This window comes from Cheilinus undulatus, linkage group 6 (genome assembly GCF_018320785.1).
Source record: "Cheilinus undulatus linkage group 6, ASM1832078v1, whole genome shotgun sequence".
Classification (NCBI taxonomy): domain Eukaryota; kingdom Metazoa; phylum Chordata; class Actinopteri; order Labriformes; family Labridae; genus Cheilinus; species Cheilinus undulatus.
This window is the reverse complement of record NC_054870.1, coordinates 33814819-33835043: the sequence shown is the minus strand read 5'-3', so window position 1 is coordinate 33835043 and position 20225 is coordinate 33814819. Positions and strand designations below refer to the sequence as shown.

The 20225-nt window shown below is 38.0% G+C and overlaps 2 protein-coding genes across 8 annotated transcripts in view; one reads left to right on the top strand and one right to left on the bottom strand.

Moving 5' to 3' along the window:
- Positions 1–9407, top strand: part of LOC121510842 (collagen alpha-1(XVII) chain-like) — a 34172-nt gene extending 24765 nt beyond the window's left edge. For all 4 annotated transcript variants that reach the window (XM_041789113.1, XM_041789112.1, XM_041789114.1 and 1 more), the window contains 19 exons: positions 300–341; positions 518–586; positions 680–739; positions 832–858; positions 954–1013; positions 1147–1230; positions 1355–1393; positions 1533–1637; positions 1727–1849; positions 1939–2049; positions 2790–2924; positions 3005–3124; positions 3225–3413; positions 5188–5328; positions 5504–5743; positions 6158–6322; positions 6434–6514; positions 8226–8309; positions 8391–9407. In XM_041789113.1, coding sequence (XP_041645047.1) covers positions 300–341; positions 518–586; positions 680–739; positions 832–858; positions 954–1013; positions 1147–1230; positions 1355–1393; positions 1533–1637; positions 1727–1849; positions 1939–2049; positions 2790–2924; positions 3005–3124; positions 3225–3413; positions 5188–5328; positions 5504–5743; positions 6158–6322; positions 6434–6514; positions 8226–8309; positions 8391–8443 — 1928 coding nt within the window. In that variant the 3' untranslated portion in view covers positions 8444–9407. The remainder of the gene's footprint in view (positions 1–299; positions 342–517; positions 587–679; positions 740–831; positions 859–953; positions 1014–1146; positions 1231–1354; positions 1394–1532; positions 1638–1726; positions 1850–1938; positions 2050–2789; positions 2925–3004; positions 3125–3224; positions 3414–5187; positions 5329–5503; positions 5744–6157; positions 6323–6433; positions 6515–8225; positions 8310–8390) is intronic.
- slka (STE20-like kinase a) overlaps positions 9238–20225 on the bottom strand; it is a 30359-nt gene continuing 19371 nt past the window's right edge. Inside the window, exons 13-20 of one of the 4 annotated variants that reach the window (XM_041789117.1) lie at positions 17337–17429; positions 15667–15738; positions 14488–14617; positions 13118–13242; positions 12830–13024; positions 11694–11819; positions 11204–11317; positions 9238–11088 (exon numbers count right to left, since the gene is read on the bottom strand). In XM_041789117.1, coding sequence (XP_041645051.1) covers positions 10942–11088; positions 11204–11317; positions 11694–11819; positions 12830–13024; positions 13118–13242; positions 14488–14617; positions 15667–15738; positions 17337–17429 — 1002 coding nt within the window. In that variant the 3' untranslated portion in view covers positions 9238–10941. Of the gene's footprint in view, positions 11089–11203; positions 11318–11693; positions 11820–12829; positions 13025–13117; positions 13243–14487; positions 14618–15666; positions 15769–17336; positions 17430–20225 lie in introns of all 4 variants that reach the window. The other 3 variants (XM_041789119.1, XM_041789118.1, XM_041789120.1) reach the window with 3 other exon arrangements.

Here is a 20225-nt window from a genome sequence, read left to right as displayed (position 1 = left end):
TACGTACGAACTGAGCATTTACATGTCGACTAACTATTCAGGTATTAATTTTTCACAAATCTTCAAGGCTTGATTATCAAATTTTCAAGAAAACAAAAAATGTTTTCTAGTGATGAATGATGCTTATTTTCTCATTATTATCAATATCTCGAGATTTTAAAAAAAATCTCATGACCCTTAGATGCTGGCATCAGAAAGAGAAATCAAAGCTTTTTACAGCTTTCATAGTTAAAGCATCTTCAAAAACTTTTATCTTTTTTGTAATTTTGTGTCACTGACTCTAAAAAATGTTTCATCAGGGGACTCAAGACAGGGACCTCCAGGACCACCAGGTCCTCCAGGTAAGCATTAAAACTTGACAAATCTGATTTCTCTATTATTATTATTATTATTATTATTAGTAGTAGTAGTAGTAGTAGTAGTAGTTTATGAATCCTAATGCAATGGTAAGACTATATGTCTGCTGAAGCTCAGCCAGTCTTTAGACCCAACTTCAATGATAATTTCTGTGTCCAAGGTTATGGAAGACCAGGACCTAAAGGGGATAAAGGAGACAGAGGAGACACAGGCTTTGCATCCAGCTCTGGTACAATACAAATACACACATTTTTGTTATTATCAAGGATTTAAGTGTAATTTATAGGCACAGAAAAATATTTAAAAGTTGTTTTTCGTACAGGAACATACTACCCTGGTCCACCAGGACCACCTGGACCTGCTGGACCTAAAGGATCAACAGGTGATCAGATTTAGTGAAGACCTCATATTGTAGCCTTAACTCAAAAACATTTTTAGGAGTACTTAATTTCAACATTTTGTTTCTTATTTCAGGAGCTCCAGGACCAAGAGGATACCAAGGTAAGTGTCTTTAATTTGTTTGTAGTTTTTCTCTTCCAGCATAGATAAATATGAGCCTTTTAGAGAATAAATTACTTATATCTTGTGTGTCCCAGGTGAACCAGGCCAGCCAGGTGTGCCAGGTGCCCCAGGAAGACCAGGAAGCTCAGACAGAGGTCAGCATCCAAAGACAGGAAAAATAAACATTTAAGAGCTACAAAGGCCAGATACACGAGAGTGGTAACAGGTTAGACACATAAAGTGATTAGATACATGTTTTAATTTCATATACTGATTCCTCCCTTTCAGGTTCTTATTCTGGAGGCATTTCAATCCCTGGACCACCAGGTCCTCCAGGGCCTCCTGGACTCCCAGGACCACAGGGTTACAAAGGTAGACCTGCCAACATGCTGAAATCTATGAATGCTGTCAGGTTTCTGTCTGTATTACAGTTTTAACACTGTATCTATATGTGTTTATGAAAATAAATCTTTGGATTTTGTTTATCATTTTTAAGGGGATCCTGGATCTCCTGGAATTCCAGGCTCTTCAAGAGGTAAAGATGAACATCACTGTGCTCAAACTACAACGCAAAGTGAAGCGTTTTATCTTGTGTTATGAAAGGCTTTACAGTTTGATTCTACCTTAACTTTTAATGATCTATACTAAATCTTATTTGTCTTTCTCTTTCTCAGTGTCCTCAGGTCCTCCTGGTCCTCCAGGTCCTCCTGGCCCTCAGGGTCCTCCGGGCTCCTTCTCTTCGTCTAGTGAGATGCGCACGTACATCACCGACTATCTGAGTAAGAGTTTTACTTTGTGATTATCAGACTCTGTTAGGCTGTCAGGGGGGAATAAGAGATTGTATAAATGTCTTACATGTTCCTCACAGGCAGAAGCAGACAAGCTGGTCTCCAAGGACCTCCAGGCCCACCTGGTCCTCCAGGACTCCCAGGATCCTCCTTCTCAGGATCACTGGAGGACATCTCTGCTCGGGTCATTGCGTACATCCAACGTAAGCCTGTGATTTACCCTTGAATTTAGATGGTCCATTGTGATTTGGTAGACTGAGGCGTCACTGTTAGCCATGTTGTTTGATTTCAGGTTCAGGATCAGGCCTTGGCATCAGTGTACAAGGACCTCCTGGTCCACCTGGTCCTCCTGGACCAAGCTCTGGATCCTTCACAGTCAGTGGTCTCATTGCCATGCTGCAGAGTAAGTATGAAATCTACGATGAATTAGGGTTTTCTCAGAATGACACGGGACCTGTGGCAGTAGAAGTAGCAACATTACCTTTAGGCTATGTATTCCTATTTAGTGAGTTTGGAGTTTAATGTGCTTTTCTCCCTCTTACTTATTTTTGTGTTTAAAACAGTAACAACTTAGTGCAGCGTTTTGTTATATGTATGAGTCTGCTCTTTTGTCAATATTAATCAGCAGTATGTTTCAAAAAGTTGTCAAAATAACCCAAGTAAAGTTTTTTACTGTGACTCAGTACTCCTTTATCATAAAAGAGGATTGCCATGTGGACAAGGCATGTAGTTGAGAAGTTGCATATCATAACAATCCAGAACTAAGAGTGTATGGATAACACTTACACAAACCTGCTCCTGAAAACTATTGAAACGACAGCTTGAGTGCATCGCTGTTTAATGGAAGACTTCACATCTCTGTCAGTGCATTAACAGGATGGATGTAACAGTGGACGTCTTGCTCTCTCACTTTCTCTGATCACTTCCAGATTGTGTCAGCTGCTACTTTAACACATATACTTGCTGTAGAGTTATTGAATCATTGATGGCCATCTTATAGCCATAAAAAAGAGAATTGTAAAGAAATGGTCAGCAAATATACTTGGACAACCTGCCTGGGTATCATCTATTCATGGGAAACATTACATATAGAAAGTCCACTTAACTTTGTTAAACAATGCCTTATTGCTTGGGTTCATCTAGGAGATGACGTGAGGAGATATTTGACTGGACCACCTGGACCACAAGGACCACCTGGGCCTCCAGGACGTTCGGGAGGAATTTCAGCCACTTACAATGTGGAGGAGGTTGCCAGATATGTGTTCAATATCATGAATGGTAAGCAAAGTTAACACTCAGAGAAATCCAAACCCTACCAGAGTTGTCAGTTCTCCACTGATCTCTGTTCTCATGTTCAGAGCGGGGTATTGCTCAGGGTCCACCTGGGCCTCCTGGTCCACCTGGTCCTTCAGGAGCTGTTGTTGGAAGTGGAACTGGTTACACTACTGCTACTATTGATTATACTGAACTGGCTAGAAGTAAGTTGTAATTTCTATTTCACTAGGAGATTAAAAATGTTCAGAATTACTGTGCTGTTTTCACTCGCTCATCCTTCCCCTCGTATCTTCCTCTGTTCAGACTCTGACTTCCGCTCGTGGATATCATCTGTCACACAACATGGTCCTCCTGGTCCCCCCGGTACCCCCGGTACCCCAGGACAGCCAGGTCCTCCTGGCCCTCAGGGACCACCAGGACTCTCCACAGCCACGGTGTATGGAGTAGGAGGACAAGGTCACAGCTTAGAGGATATTCAGCGTTACCTGCAAGGTGAGTCTGATGAAGAGGGGGAGGTCAGTGTGTAGTTTGAAAAGGTAGACTTGTCAGCAAAGCTTTTCAGAGATAAATGTTGTTCAACATTTAAAAACAATTTTACAAGCACTTGTTTTAGGGACTGCAATTAACTTTGTAATGCTATGTAATGTGGTGGTTTTAAGTGGCCTTGAAACAGATTGACTTTATATTTGATTAAAAAAAAACACCTGATAACCAGGGTTTTCATGTCTTTACAGTCTGGTTAAAATGGCAGTAATTCAGTGTTTTCATGTTGTCTGATATGATTAAGAATTAACCTTTTAAAGCCTGAAACCTCTAATAATAGCCAGAAAAACTATATTTTTTAGAACTAAGACGTTTATCTAACCTTCTTTTGAAATCCAAAAATAGAAAAATTGCCATGAAATTCACATTTTTTAAATTTTACATTAGACATTTTTGGCAATTAATAATCCACTGTAAGCAATTTTTTAAATAATGTATCAGATTGTATGAGAAATGTTTTTAAGGAAATTATTGCCATCTTGATTTGACAGAGGTCTCACAAAACTGTTATCAAATATGAGACAATCAGCTTTAAAAGGGTTAATTATATGACATCAAATTGATAAAAATCCAAAGGGAATAAATGTAAAAATCACATGAAATCATGAATTATTGTCCTTGTTGCTTTAATAAGTGCTGTTATCACTCACTTTTTAAATGTTTTTTTTCTAAAACAATCACCTTAACTCTGTTTGCAGATGCAGTTAAATTGTTTTTCAAAAACAAAGAGATTTGGAGTAAAAAAACTTTAACCTTTGAAAATCCATGCTAATATTGTGTAGCTCCCGCCCCTGTGGTAGCTACATGCTACTGTTGGTGTTGTAAATCTGCAATGCATCATTAAATATACTCAGTTTACAGTTTATGAGGTCTATTTTTATTACTTACAATATTACAAAAAAATTAACTTTATTTAAAAACTGCTCACAATGTCATTATGTCTAGAATCACTACAGAATATAGAACTATTTCTTATTCTATCACAGTTTTAAATTATTAAAATCACCCTTTTCCTAACCCATTAATGGGTAAAATTATGGTATCAGCAGATCTGAAAATTTCTGCTGATATTTTTGCTCTAAAATCTGCCTGTAATAGCTGTAAATATTGGCTGTGCAAACAAAAGTAATTCGAGTTTTAGGCTGGACCAACATATTTATGTCAGTTCAAGTCTTTCTCTTTATTCATCAAAATTCCTTACAATTTAGAGTGTGTTTTAAGGACAGCAAATTGTTAATTTGTTTATCCTCAAATTTAAAATTTTGTGTTTTAAGGACTATAGTTTTAGGTGTGAACTGGGTTTAAATATCAGTATCAATCTTGCTATCAACTAAAATTAACTTGTAAACATTGGCATATCTGATATCAGCAAAAATCCAATATTGTGCATCCCTAAATTTAATGCTAACATTTAGTGCACCTAATGGCTGATTCAGAACGGAGGTTCATTTTGAGTCTGAAAATGTGAACTTTTGGACGAACTCTGTATTTTGGAGTAATGGACAAAAAAACATGGGTATTAGTAGACTTAGTAGACTTTCTGTAAAAATGTATGTTAAAGCAATAAAAGGAAAGTGTTTTTCTTGCATGAAAGTCCCTGCATGAAAGGCTAAATTCTGTAGATGAACGCTCAAAGATATTTTAGCTCTCTTTGTAAGTCTCTTTGTGTGCTCTGAAGTTCAGATTTATTGAGTTGCACTGGGTCTCTTTGAATCTTTTTTAGGTTCTGGGTTTAGAGGTCTTCCTGGCCCTCCTGGCCCTCAGGGTCCTCCAGGACCACCGGGCAGTTACTCCGGATCAATCTCCTACAATGGAAACTTCCAACGAGAGAGCATCCGCGCTGAGGTTCAGGATTACCTGACCAGTAAGCCTCTCACCTCCCACACACAGATTAAAGACACGAGATATGAGTGTACCAGGTCAAACTGGATTTGACCTCCACAAAATCACTTTTACTTGAGCTCTCGCTAAAAACAAGACACTGATGCTTCTTATTAGAGCTCATGGGTGCAGATTTCACTGATTCACTTATTTTTCAGGTGATAATGTTCGCCGTGCCATCATCGGACCTCCAGGGCCTCCAGGACCGAGGGGACAGAAAGGAGACCGTGGAGAGCCGGGTTTCATTCAGGGCTACACGCAGAGCCATAGCTACTCTCAGGGCGACTCCCACTCCAGCTCCAGCTCCAGCTCCAGACGTTCAGACATTGATGTCAGCAGGCTGGCCGAGATGATGGACTACTCTAAAGTGGCTATGAAAGTCACAGATTACATCAAGAGTGAGTTCATATCAGCTGTCACTCTTACTTCTTCTCTGCACATATGCTATTCCTACAATTCCCATAATGCTTAGTGGTAAATAAATAACTTAAACCCTTCTTAGTCTCTCTTTGTTTATATTTGACTTTTGATGAACCCTCTTTTTATCTAACTGTTATCTAATGTGTCTTGTAGTTATAATGTGTAAGTTTTAGACAGTATCAAAGCTTTCAGTGATAAATGTAGAAATAAGGCTGAAAGAGGACTCAGGTTGTATCCTCCTACCAGTTTTGTCTGATGGCGGACCCACAGTGACAGATTTCAGTATATGAGTTAAAGGTGGACAGTCTCCAACCCTGGCCAGCAATAATAAAGATGTCTAAATTTCATCACAAGAGTCTCTGCAGTTCTTTAATATGACCTCTGTCCTCTAGATGAAGGCCTGCTGCAGGAATATGTGGGCGATGGTTCATGGAGGGCTAATGTCAGAGCAATTCAAGGCCCAGCTGGTCCACCTGGTCCTCCTGGACCACCTGGAGTGAGCCGTGTCATGGGAGCTTACGGCAACGTCACCGCCGACCTGATGGACTTCTTCAGAAGTAAGAAAACAGTGTTTCCTGAACCTGTGTGTCAGTGTTGGAAAAACTAGTGAGACTAGATGGAAAATGCTGTTTCATCATGATTTAATCTGAGCTTTTGCTTTTCAACAGGATATGGCACCATCCCAGGACCTCGAGGAGGCCCTGGACCAAAGGGAGACAGAGGGTACCCAGGACCCAGAGGAGAAAAGGGTACATTCAGACAGCGATAACAAAGCAATTCTTACTTTGTGTTGTGGATGAATATAATACAGACTGTTAAAAATGGGCACAGTCTCAGTGATGGAAACCCACTGGTTTCTGAAGAGACCCTCATGGCGGTCTTCATACTGTTTTTGAATGCTGACTCTGGCTAACTTTAGATTAATTTTGATGATGGCACTAGGCAGACAGTGTTATGTGGCCAACTGTTAGTCAAATCAGCCACTCTAGTATTTATGAATAACTCAGCCTACTTAAAATCAAAACGTATGTATTTAGAGGTTGCAGCTTGCTGCATAACTGTGGTTTACTTCATTGTTTCAAATGGCTCTAATGACTGGACACAGTTCAGGTGAAACTATCAGATATTTGTAGACGATAAAACAGGGCTAAACTTTTATTTTTGTAATTTATAACACTAATTGTAGTCATTTTGTTCTGTATCAAATGCAAAGCACAAAAGGGCGCCTTAAGATAAGCTGCAAGTCCTCGGTATATCCCAACCTTTGTGGCTGAAAAAAGTTCATGTGGAAATGCAAAAGTCTGTAGTCCCTCAAGTGTCCACTTGAACTGCCTGCAGAAATGCCAGAAGTCACATACTTTTACCCTGTGCTAAAATGTCCATTTTTACAGTAGAAATGTACGTTACAGTCCGGTTCATAGAACGATTTTGGTTGGAAGGGCTTTATGGGTGCATGCAGTAGGGTTGAGAAAGCTTCAATATGGCAACTGCCTTTTATTGATTAAAAACAAACAAACAAAAAAACTTCTGTCACCAAATGGCCATAGCACTCAGATTTTGCCATATATTGTCTTCAGTCTATGGTATTTCTATGCTATTTACCTCTCAACTTAATTGAATACTTCAGGCTGCCTCAGACACTAAAAATGACTTCCCTTTGGTTAGCTTGCTTGTTCTATTTGTTTAAAATACTGTCGCTTTATATTTACTTTATGTTAAACAGCATTTTTCATCTTAAATCTTGTTAGTATATTAGTTAGCATTAGCTTATTAGCTAATAAATCAACAAACACTCTATTTGCTGTGTCACAAAGTTACAACTAGGGGTTGACTACATTTTAATACCAATACAGATTACTAGTAGTTCATGATATTGATAACCTGATTACTGATACTGGTATGCTTTTACAGTAAAATGAGCAATAGATAAGTTCCAGTAATCTAAATGTTGGCTTTACACCATGTAATAGTACATAAACCTATCATGCAAGAAAAAATCTTACTTCATTTACATTTGCTATAAATAAATATACATAGCAATGATAAAAAAGAGTTTTTATCTCTAAAAACTTGACACCTATTACAGTTAATGTATTTATTAACCAGCAGTACAACCGCACATTTGATACATTTAACATGTCTCCTGTAAGAGCAGGAGAGGGCGAGGCAGAATGAGAGGCTATAGTGAGAGAGGCTAACTGCTAAAATGAGTTTAGATAAGCTGTAGTTAAACAAAAAAATGATGTAGTAAATCAGTTGATAAGAAGTGCAGGTGGAATTGGAATAGCTACAGAAATTAATCAGATTCTCCTGGAACCAAGAAAACAGTCACGAAGTGCTGAAAGAAGATCTTGAAAAAACATTCAAACATCCTCCATTACTGCTGGTTATTTACTTAAATTGAACACATTGTTAGGCATTATTCTGGTGTATCTTAATGGACTACCTTTATGTTTACAGGTGACCGTGGACAGCCAGGTTTACCAGGACTACCTGGGTCATACACTGTCCAGATTCCACACAGAGTACAGAAGAGGGATGCAGGTAACCTCCGTTAAATAGAGAAGCAAATGCATCTTGTATCACACTGAGATAACTAATTAAAACTTTATTTGAACTCCACAGAGGACAAAGTGGTCGGTGGTCACAAGCGTCGCCGTCGATCTGCTGGCATCTAAAGCAGTAACTACTGGATCACATCAAGTTAAATTTTTCTCATCTTTGTTGTAGGTGTTCAACTGTAGCTGTGCAAATAGTCGACATGCTCCGTGTTTTTTTCATGTGTAGAAAATTCAGGATGACTTTTAGGAAATAAAGTGCTTCAGCAATGCATCGGTCTCTTGAGAAATCAAGACTTTCAGGCAGTAGAGGTTTGGATTCAGCTGCTGGTCAGTGTTTTTGTGACACAGACTTCATGTTTATTTGACACGTGGGTGTATATTGTTTACTTTGCTGAGTAAGAAGCTTGCATTCAAAGGTTTTTTTTTTTTTTTAATTTCCAGGGGCAACTTTGTTGAAGAGAAAATCTTTTTTATTAATAAGAAGCTGAATCTTTATTTGCACTTTGCATCATTTCCCACTGCTTGTGTAACTTGACTGTGGTGTACTGTTTGTTTTTGTATTCATTGTTTCTTGAGGATTATTTTGTACTGAGTACTATATGAGTGTAATATGCTGTTTTAAGGTAACTGTTCTTCAGATGTTTTATAAAAAGACGACAATAATCTCATCATACCAGCAAACCTCCGGCCTCAAAGACCCCTGGCAGTTATCCATTAACCCAACATATAGAACGAAAACTAACACTTTTAAATACGCAAAGTAATGCATCTATATCTTTGATCTGAAGCTACCAGTCAGAGTGAAAGTCTAACGGCAGATTTATGGTTGAAAAATTATAAAACATGTCACTGACATGATTATGAAAGACGAAGACTCAGACAATCACTAACGAATGACTGATGGGGTTGTATATTTTTGTACAAGAGCGCACTGAAATGGACATATTCTCTTTTTACCTTTAAATGTTGGAAAGATTAAATTATAAAATGTTCCCAGGTGTTGTTTTACATGATTCAACTTATTGACATTTGATCAATAGATTTGAAAGACACACAAATAAATCTATTTTTGGACTTGTGAGTCGTGATATTTGTGTGACTTCATTGATCTCTAAAATGATTTCTCTCCAGGTGTTTCCAATTTCAAATAAACCGTCAATATTTTATTTACAACAACAAAAATGTCCATTTATAAAGACACTTTAAATACATTTGATCTGACATCAAAAATGTGTATACTAAGAATGATCAATGTTGTAGAACTTCATTGACACATCCAAATGCTGCAACATAAAATTAAAAAAAAGATACATATTTGAAATCAAAGGGGCATGTGGTGTGATTCGCGAGACACAATCTCTGATATGCCTAAATAAAAATCCAGCATTCATGACAGAAATGTCAGCAAAGAAATAATAACATGCATTGATGATGCACAGTGGCAAGAACTAACAAAGTCTTTTAAAGTGAACCGTCAATACTCTTCTGTTGAGATACAGCGAAAACATTTCATGTTGAAATTAAAAAGGATACAGCATTTTACCTTTCATACAACAATGGTCTCAAGTAAAATAACACAAGTACAGCATTGATAAATCAGAAATACATGTTAAGAAAATAAGATGTGGTTGTAAAACGGTAAAGGGCGAAAATAAGCCAAAAATGTAGAAAGGTCTCAGCCAGTTTAGACTTTGAATCGGCCTGTGTGACACGAACCAGACTCGCTGTCAAAAACACATGGACAGTTCACTACTGCATATTTTTTTTTATAAATGAACTCATGTGGCGAAACAGTGCAAAATCAACAGCTTTACATTCCTTCAGCACTTCACAACAAAGCATTGTTTGTGAAACCACCAGTTAAGCTAGCTCCAAGAATGATTATCTGTATATTTATATAGAAAACAGTATTTCCTCCTGGAAGTCTGAGCAGGTGTTTGAGTCTACAGCTCTTCCAATAAAACATTTTGTTAAACTGTTGTCAGATTTCAAGGTATCAGATTAATGTAGTTGCAAACATGTAACAGTTTACTCAGCGCATCATTTACAACACAGTACAATTCATCTTAACTGGTAATCATGACAGCTTTTCTTTTTTTAGATCTCTCCCTTCATCCAGCTTTACTTTAAATGCAGCAAAACAAGATTATCTGTGACCAGCTTAAGTGAAATAATTCTAATAATCTCTCAACATCTTGTGACTTTGATAAATGAAGTGCGTGACATTCAGGGGGCTCTGTATTTACTGCAAAGTGGAGAAAACACGAGGAAGCGTCTAAATGCAGAAAACCGAGGAACATATGAGGCACTGAGATCGTTTGTACTGTAGCCGGCTGTGCTAACAGTTCTCTGTAAGCATGATTGGCCTTTGCTACTGACTGCAGAGTTTTAAATTTGAACATGCTCAGAAAAGTGCATATTATCCACCTGATGTTTTTCTCGTCTAGCTGAGAATAATCGGTTGTGAGAGGAAACGGTGTGTAGGCACGTCATGCTCACTAACGGTGGAGTCAAAGCAGTGAAGATATTTTCATGTAACGGTCAGAGGAGTGACGTTGCTCCACCAGGAACAGTCTGCACAAGTGTAATACGAGTCTGTTTCTGCAGACACGAGGCTATAAACCAGAGTTGTGCAAGTTTGGGATGGGGTAAAATTTGGACACTCGGCTCTGGGTGGTGGGGTTAAGGCATTCAGACTCGCCGCTCATCTTGAAGAAGACTTCCTGCTCCTGAAGCTTCCTGGTGAACTCTTCCTCTAGTGCCTGCAGGGGGCAGCAGATACAAACAAATGAAGCTGTGCAGGACTACGAACAAAGCACAGGAGAGGACCATAAAGGGACAATCATCTTTTGAGCAGTAGATGGAGGTCAAATCTACCTTCTTCCTGGGTCTGAGCTTCTCTCTCCACTCCTTAATCTCTTGACCGTGCTCCTCATCAAGCTCCTTCAGCTTCTGGGTTTCATGTTCGATCAGAAGGTGGCACTTCTCGTTCTGTAAGTAAATGTGGGTTAACATGGTCAAAGCCTTTATTTCCAGGTTTACTAATCAGAGTCAAGGGAAAGCAAATATATTATTACCATTAAAAGAAAAACACTATTAGTATCTTTCACTTACAAAGACATGACAATAAATGAAAATTACATACATTAAAGTCTGATGAATTAAAAACTGCAAAGTGAAATCATATTAGTCACTAAATAACTAATAACTAATAACTAAATAACTGAAGTGAGTAGATTTAAATGTACTTATTTAAAATCATGGGGAAAAAATATAAAATTGCACTTGTTTTAAGAATGCTCTCAGTGCTTAAACTTGTCGGTCAAACACATGAAAAAACTGTTTTGTGCTTGTGTTGTGTCCTCACCTGTAGCTGCTGCAGCTCTCTGATGTTTGAGTCACACTGCAGCTGCAGATCTCTCATCTGGTTCTCGTGTTTCTGGTGTTGATGGAGCCTCTCGTTCTTCTGCCTCTTCTCCTCCTGAACTGCAAACTGAAAAAAAAAGCAAACGTTTTTACAGGAATACAAACAATCATTACAAATACAGCAAGCAAAGACACAGCACTTTGTTATAATGTCTGAATATGACTAGGGTTGACCCCAAAATAGTTGAATACTCAACGATTCGTTCAGATTAGCCTCATTTTACTATCAGCTGCATAGTTAAACTCCTGCTTATGAAACAGGGATCATTCTTTTCCAGCATACGGGGGTGTTAAATGTCTAATTTACATAATTTTCCTGTTTTCTTCAAATGGCTCACAGCCAATCTTGGTATAAATATCAGCTCATTTATACTACTACTGCAATCTGAAAAGAACTCATGCACTTGTACTTTGCCAGTCTCCTGTGCAACATAACAGATAATTTACATAATGAAGTGAAATCTAAACCTGTATATGACATAACCCTGCAGTTGTTTTGTAATTTATAAGGAGTTTAGTTTATTTCTTTTCATATAATCTAAAATGTTGCTGTACTTTTTATTCTACTTTTTATTGCCTTTATCTGCATTTAGCTGCAAAAAAAGTCCATTTAATGCTCACTCATTATGCTCATTTACCATTTTCTTTGATTTTTAGCATTAAAAGATTTAAAGTAGCTCAGAGACATTAAAATGCAGACGTGTAATCCTGTCATTTAAATGTTCTTTTTGTGATGGTATCATTTTACCACTTCGTTTGATCCTCGACAGCGGCCTTATTTCAGTCATTTGATCATCTCGTTTCCATGTGCAATAATAAATAAATAAAAGCTACGCACCTAGCTGTTGCAGAGAATATATCAGAGTTTGAACTTGTAGAGGAATAATTTCTTGATTGTTTTTGAGGCTGATAGAGCCAGTGCAGCTGTGAAATGGAGACTGGAAAGTTGCTGGTCTGTGACAATTAAAAGTGGAGTTCGTATTTGGCAGACCTCTGCATAAAGACCTCTGCATGTTTAGTCACTTCTACTTAAAGGTGAAGAAAAGAAAGTGTGAGACACCAGCAGGGGGTGTGCACCTGTTTGATCTTCTCTCTCTCCATCTCAGGTGTGACTGATGCAGTGGCGGTGATGCGGAGGCTCTTCTTGAACATGGCCATGCGGGTCTTGGCCTCACTGCGTTGAATCTTGGGTAGACGGACCCTCTCTTGAGTCTGCTTGTTTTTCATTTCCTCGATCAGGCGCTGGTTGTAGCGCTGCATCTGCTCCATCTCCTTTAAAAACACATACAAATATTTTTGAGTCCAGCAGTGTTTTTGAACAATACTCTACACTCCTTTGATTGGACGACAGTCCTCAGCTCTTACTTTCTCATGTCTCTTCAGCAGCTGGTGCCTCTGCAGGAAGTACTGGTCCTTCAGCTGTTGCTTCAGCTGCTGGTGCTTCTCCTGCAGGTGGCGCTCCTCCAGCTCCCACATGGCTGCCTCTCGAGCTAAAAAAAAACACACGTGCACAACACGCACATGTAAATAATCAAGTAGCTCCACTTTAGTGTGAGTTGGCAAACATGTACATGCCCGTCAGCTGGTTACGAGTAGAGAGATGGGAACAAAGCAAGTTCAACAAGCTGTAACATGTCTTCCCAAACAGCATGTCTGTGGTTTTCTTTGTCACAGCGTCTGTCTGTAAATACTAACTAACATGCTATGAGACCTGAAAGTTCATAAAAAGTGAACAAAGTGACTTTTTCTTTTGTTTGACCTGTCAACTTCACTTGGAACTTGCAGTTGAATCCATGTTGTTATTCTGGGTCTAAATTTAAGGGCAAAACTTTTAAAGCTTTGAATGAATGAATAAATTAAAACATTGACTCAACTTATTAAATTCATTTTGCTTTGCTTTGTTAAACTAGTTTATAAAGTTTGTTTTAAATAGATTGTTATTGTTACTCCAATAATCATTGCATTTTTTGAAGAGGTTCTAAGTCTTTCAGTCTGATCTACATATTACACAACATTCAAAATGCACGATTTTAATCAGCGTGATATTGGCATCATGCATCCATCCATTCATTTCTACACCAGTTATTCCATTTGAGGTCATTGTGGGTTTGAGCCAATCCCAGCTGCCACTGTGCGAGAAGCAGGGAACACCCTGGACTGGTTGCCAGTTAATCGCAGGGCTGACATCAGCCCAAGTTTAAAAAAGCCTACTATTTTGACATTGAAACTCAGAATTTAAAGTTTTTTCATAAACAGTGTAAGGTCAAAAATTTACAAGAAACCAAATGAAAACAGTGTCGGAATTCCTGACTTTAGAGTCTCAAAATTTATAAGTTTTGTTTGACGCACATTTACAACTTTTAAAGTAAAAAAAATCTTTTTTTAAACTTGTAAATTAAGGACTTCTCACACTTTAGAATTCTGAGTTTTTTTCTTGAATATTAACCAGATCCTCTTTATTTTATTTAGTCCTTTAGTGGCCCTAATACACCAACATAATAGATACTTTATACATCTTTTGCCAAGAACAAGTGTATGTAGGCCTTCTATGTTGGGATTTTGTCAATGAAAACAATTAAAATTGATGTTCATTTTTTTATGAGTAGGGGCCCATTAAGGAGAAAGGTTGGGATCCACTGGTATAGACAATAGTCAGTTTGTATGAAAGACGCAAGCACTGAGCTTGTAAAGGGTCCTGATCTCATCTGTCCTATAGTTCTGACTACATCCCTCACCTCTCATCAGCTGCTGCTTGTGGTTAAGGCAGTCTCTCTCTATTGTGGCGATCTCCAGTTTATGCTGCTGGATGATTTTCTTCAGTGCTCCATCCAGCTCCTGCTGCTGCTTTTGGAGGAACTCCTGCTCCTGAGGAGCCAGAGAGAGGAGGAAGAGGAGCAGTGAGCAGAGGAAGCCATGGGGGTTATAAAGACTGAGGGACAGTAGAGAACAGAAAGAGAGAGAGAGATGGCACAGTAACAGCAACAAAAATATAAAATCTGCCTGGAATAAAGTTATATAATGTCAACAAGCACTTCGAGTGCAGTAAAACACAGAGCCACTAAGATGTCACATCATCAGCTGGACTCAGAGGGAGAGACACTCAGAAATCATGGATGGCAACAATCCACAATGGAGTTAAGGAAAGAGAGAGAGAAGTAAACAGTTCAGTAAAGCTTCAGATTCACAGCTTAATGTAAGACAACATCAACATCAATGTTCAAACGGTCTAAATGATAAATAACTCATTTCGTAATACTCCACATATTAAACTTTACATAGAATTTGTGCCTTTATGGATCATCTATAAATGTAAGAGCCATGTCTTTCATGTCTAATGACTCGCTGATTTCTGATTATTGATGTTTGTTATGAGTTAGCATATGATTCAGTGTAATCAATCATGTTCATTCTGTATTTAAATTAAAGCAATACATCTTTATTACACTGCAGAATCTACTGGTTAAACTGTGATACAGTAACCAGGCTCAGCACCAAACAAGTGACTTTTACATCTAGCTGTGAGGCGGTCGTTCTAAATTTGGAGCTTGAACTGACAGAGACAAATATGGATCCAGACAGGCAACAACAACACCTCTGGAGAAAACTCCACATGTTAGCTCACGGACTCAGTATACCAGGCTTATACAAAGTGTGTCAAACACCATAAAAATACACTGATAAGATGTGGAACATTCATGGATTGATGAAAAATACTGAGCAAGTGAGAAAGAAGAGAACCACTGCACAAACACAGTGATCACAACACTCAAAAACACACCTCGCAGCCCATGCTTACATGTGTGTGAAAACCTGAACCTTCACAATCTAGCCTGTCGCTTCATATCGCTTCACATCTAAGTATGGGCCAGAGACGGAGAGAGAGAGGGCGGGGGGGGAAGTAGGGGGGCACTTACATCCTGCATCTGAGCGTTGAAGAGTGCACATGAGGACAACTGAAAAGACTGTATCATAACCTGGGCCACTGCCTGCGGAGGAGAGCACACAGCGCACTCGCCCTGATCAGGGACAGACAGCACACACAAGGCTGAGGATCTCTCTCAGACACACATACACCATCATCACATGCACACTTTTTCTTCCTAAGTTATGTAAGCGATGGCCCTTTTCCACTTTGGGAATAATCAGCGAGTTTAAGGCAGCACAGCCCAGCTCTGGATAAACGTTAGGAGGAGATCAGATATTAGTTATTAAAAACTTCTTCTCATGCTTAAAAGCCGTTCAGAACTTCAGCACTTTAGTTCAGTCCTTCTTCAGAAGAGCAGGTTTGTTACGCTCCATGCTTCAGGCTCATGTAGAGTTAATGGTGTGTTACCTTTCAAAGACTCGGTCCAAAGACTCATGTTGAAATAAAAAAAAGAGGCATAGGAAAACAAAGTTTGGAAAAGGTTCTATCTTTGGGGAGAAAGCTCTGTAACCACACAGGTTTTCATGTAATCACTGGTTATCCACATTGAGCATTGATGTAAAATTGTAAAGATTTCAGGAGCAAAGCTGAGAACTGCATGAAGTATTGATTATTTAAATGTAGTTAGCATATTTGTTAAACACTTCTTCTAACATTTTGACCATTTAAAAAAATAATATATCACAGCTTCATGTTGCTCAGCAGGTATAATTATTTTCATTTTTGAATGCTCTGCTTACCATGTTTTTCACTTTTTGTATCAAAGAGGTTTAAAAAAAAGCAAAATCTGCACATTTAATGCAGCTCAAACAAGATAAATATACATTTTACATGTCTGACCTCTGTCATGTAGCGTTGATGCCTATGAAAATAATAACTGAAGTTAATTAATAAAAATGTGTACTCCAAAAGAAATCTGGAGGTATTATAGTTTTTCACAATTGCTTAAACACTCTATCCTATTCTCTGAACCAAACTGTTAGTTGCTCAAACTAATTCATCGAATTGGCCCTCCTGTTCGGCTAAACCTTAAACCTGTAAAACTGTAAGTTAGAAAAGTTTTAGGCTGACGAACCTACACTAGCTCGAGGCTTTTTTCTTCTTCATTATCATTCCTTAAACTTTAAAGACTGTTTTATAAGGACTAAATGTGTTCAACTGTTCATCCTAAAACTCTAAATCGTGTGTTTTAAGGACTGACGTTTTATGTCTGACCACATGTAGATATTGGTAACAGCTAAAATTGTTTTGCAAATTGGTGTATGGATATTGTAAAAAAAAGTTCTGTCTCATAAAATGACAATGAGGGACACTAGTGTTTAATGACTGCTCTGTAGTGTTTGACTTTTGACAGCTGTTTTTGTGATGTGAGAACAGAGTTGGATCCAGAGCTCAGTTAAAAATGTTTTGATGTGACTGTTTGACTTCGACCACAGAATCAGAGGGTTGTGAAAATGGCTTAAATGTAAAATCGTGAAAGGGGAGGAAGAGTTTTAAAATGTATCTCAGCAATCGTGAAAAACTGTAACTCCACAGAACTTGTGTTTGAATATTAATACCCTGAAAAAGCTATGGTTACAGGGAGAAAGTGAGAGGAAAAGAGAGATAAAGATGAACTGTAGTCTTTAACAGAGTGAGAGAGGACAGGTGAAAGTTTACCTCAGTGGTCTTAAGGAGCGACAGGTCCTCCTTTATGCGTTTCATGAGCTGTTTTCTCATGTACTTGGGTGACTGTCCGACCTCCTTTTCGGCCTACAGTTTGTATGCAGAGTTTATATTCTGAAAATCTTACAAAGCTGGCCAACAACAGTAGAAGACATGCACGGCCCACTCTGAGAGGAGAGACACTGAGTCCAGCCACCAACTGATCAGAAGTCAGCATGCGCTTTTCCCACCGCCTTACTGTTCCTTGAACTCTCAGTCAGTCATTTGATTAGTAATCTCTCACAGCACAGTTGTAACTGCACAAATCAGAGTCAAGTCAAAAGAAAGATTTGACTGGAACATGGCAGAAGATGTTAGTGTCATAATCAGCTCCGGCTGAAATACTCTGCATTAAGAAAAGCCCCACAGCCAACAAGATGATTATAATTTCTGAAGCAATCAAAAAACAAGAACTGAGTTGGAATCATCTGGAAGCCTTTCAATTTTTAACAAGCATTCAAGTCTTGTTGGTTTATTTGTGAAATTATCCTTGTTCTAAGATGTGATCCTGACAAAAGTTGTGCTTCTGCTAAGCGGTTTGGTTTGGTTTGGTTCAGTGCAGTTTGGTACAATAAGCCCTGATCTTGCCAGGGTTTCCACAGTCGATGTCTATCCAGCTTTGCTCGCAGTGCAGGGACCATTTTAGAGACCTGGATAATATGGCACAGCTCAATAAAAACAGCTGGTCTTTCAACTCTCAAACTGCTCTTCATTTGGTGCCATTTAGGCTTTTTAATGTTTATTTAAAAACAAAATTGGAAAAAAAGGAAATAGCTCTTATATAGCTATTTGTACTCAGTATCGATTAGTACCCAACTGTAAGTACTTGTACATGGTCTGGAAACATTTGATATCTATGCATCCCTATAGTTCAATAACAATTTGGCTTCCTAAGATTATAAAAACAAGACAATTGAGACTGAAGGATTACTGTGCCACACACCATTTTACACTTGCTTTGTCCACTGGTTTTGTCAAGTGGAAAATGTTTCAGTGATATTTTTGGTTATTTTAGTTATCAGAAATCTGTGTTTTAACACATTCCTGTTTTTCAATAATTTTTCACTTTTTTTTCCAAACTATTAAGAGTGTTTAAGTTTAATGAATGTATGTAATGTTATTAAATTGATGAGTCATCTCAATACCAAATGTATGATTTTTGACATAATCGAGCAGCCCCATTAGAGATAAACAATATTGGATTTTTTTTTTTATATCAGATATGCCGATATTTCCAAATTCTGTTTAGCTTATATGGATATCAAAACAGATACATACATTTAGATCACACTCACTATTTCAGTCCTTAAAATACATTTTAGAGACAAAGAAATGAGGGTGAACAAAGACCTCTGCTGACATACTGTAGGTGTGGTGGTCCTGCTAAAAATGCCACAAACTTGTTTTATATTTACAGCCAATAAATCAGTTGCAAATATTATCAAAATTTAGATCAAATTCTAATATGTCCTGCTATTTTCAAAGATGCAGTAAGTCTTTAATTAACCTATCTCACACAGGTAGGATGTGGTAAATGGAAGGAATCTGGCTCTCTTTTTAATACCCATTGTCTGCTGCTGGTGCTGCAGAGTCCTAAAAACTTTAGCAGCGTCTTGATAGAAATTGATTTGACTTTAACATTTAAACTGATTACAATGCTCTTTTGAATGATAATATGTCCCTTTCTCCACACACTTTCCTTTTTCTGAGCATATATAAAAAAATTTTACTATTCTCCTTTTTTTGGTAGGTTTTTCTTCATCGAACTAAGATTGACACAAAAATGATCATTCCTTTCAATACAAGAATTTACACTGAATATGAGTCAAAATAATCACTATTAGACACTGCTTTAAAATTTAAAGCCCTAGTTTAATCTGTCTATTATTGTGTTGGCTATAGTATAGAATGATTTATTAAAAATGCATAAGATGAGGAAATTAAGAAATTTTGCATATTAAATTACAGTTGAATATTGGGGAGGGGGAGTAGCCACAGTTGTCAATATCAGCAGAAAGTTTTATATCTGATATCAGTATAATAAATCACCAATAGTCATTATCACTGTCAGCCCTGAAAAATCAGCATCGGCTGACCCTTCACCAACAGAAAGGTGCCAAAAAAGTAGGAACGTATTGATCAGATATTTTGGTACCTTTCCCAACTTTTGACAATAGAAATGTAAATAATCATGTATCACACCAAACCAAACTCAACCATATTACTTGGTGGTAACACAGCTTATATGATCTTAAATGATCCTGTACCTTTAACATGTACCAGTTTTTAAGACTTAACCATGATTACACAGATCAAGTATAAAAACAGGGTAGTCTGGCCAGGGAAGGCAGCAACAAAATCTAAAGTTACAGTCATTAAACTCCAAACTTTAATGATGTCGTTGCATCAACTCATGCACTTGTGGTTCCAAAGACTGCTTTAATGTTCAGGTAAAAGTTTCGAACAGTCTGCCAGGCACGAGGTGATCAACCACAAGCATGTCATTTCCTGTTCCATTTTTCCGGTCTAATACTTTTTGTGAATTTGTTTATAACCTCTCTTAGTGTCTGTGTGCTGTTAACTGGTGAGGTGGCAGGCCAGTGTTTTTTATGTCTATTGAAATATACAGCAGCTTGTCAGCTGATTCATTAAATCCTTTAGTAAGCATGTTTAAGATGATTCCACATCAGTTACCCTGGCTTTAGGCTTTTATCATTATTTCCCAAAATGAGCCCAACACCACTTAGAGAAATCTTTATCGTCAACCATCCCATTAACAAAGCCACCTCACACACTCACACAAGAAACATGGTTAGTTAAATACACAATGACAGCAAATTTTAC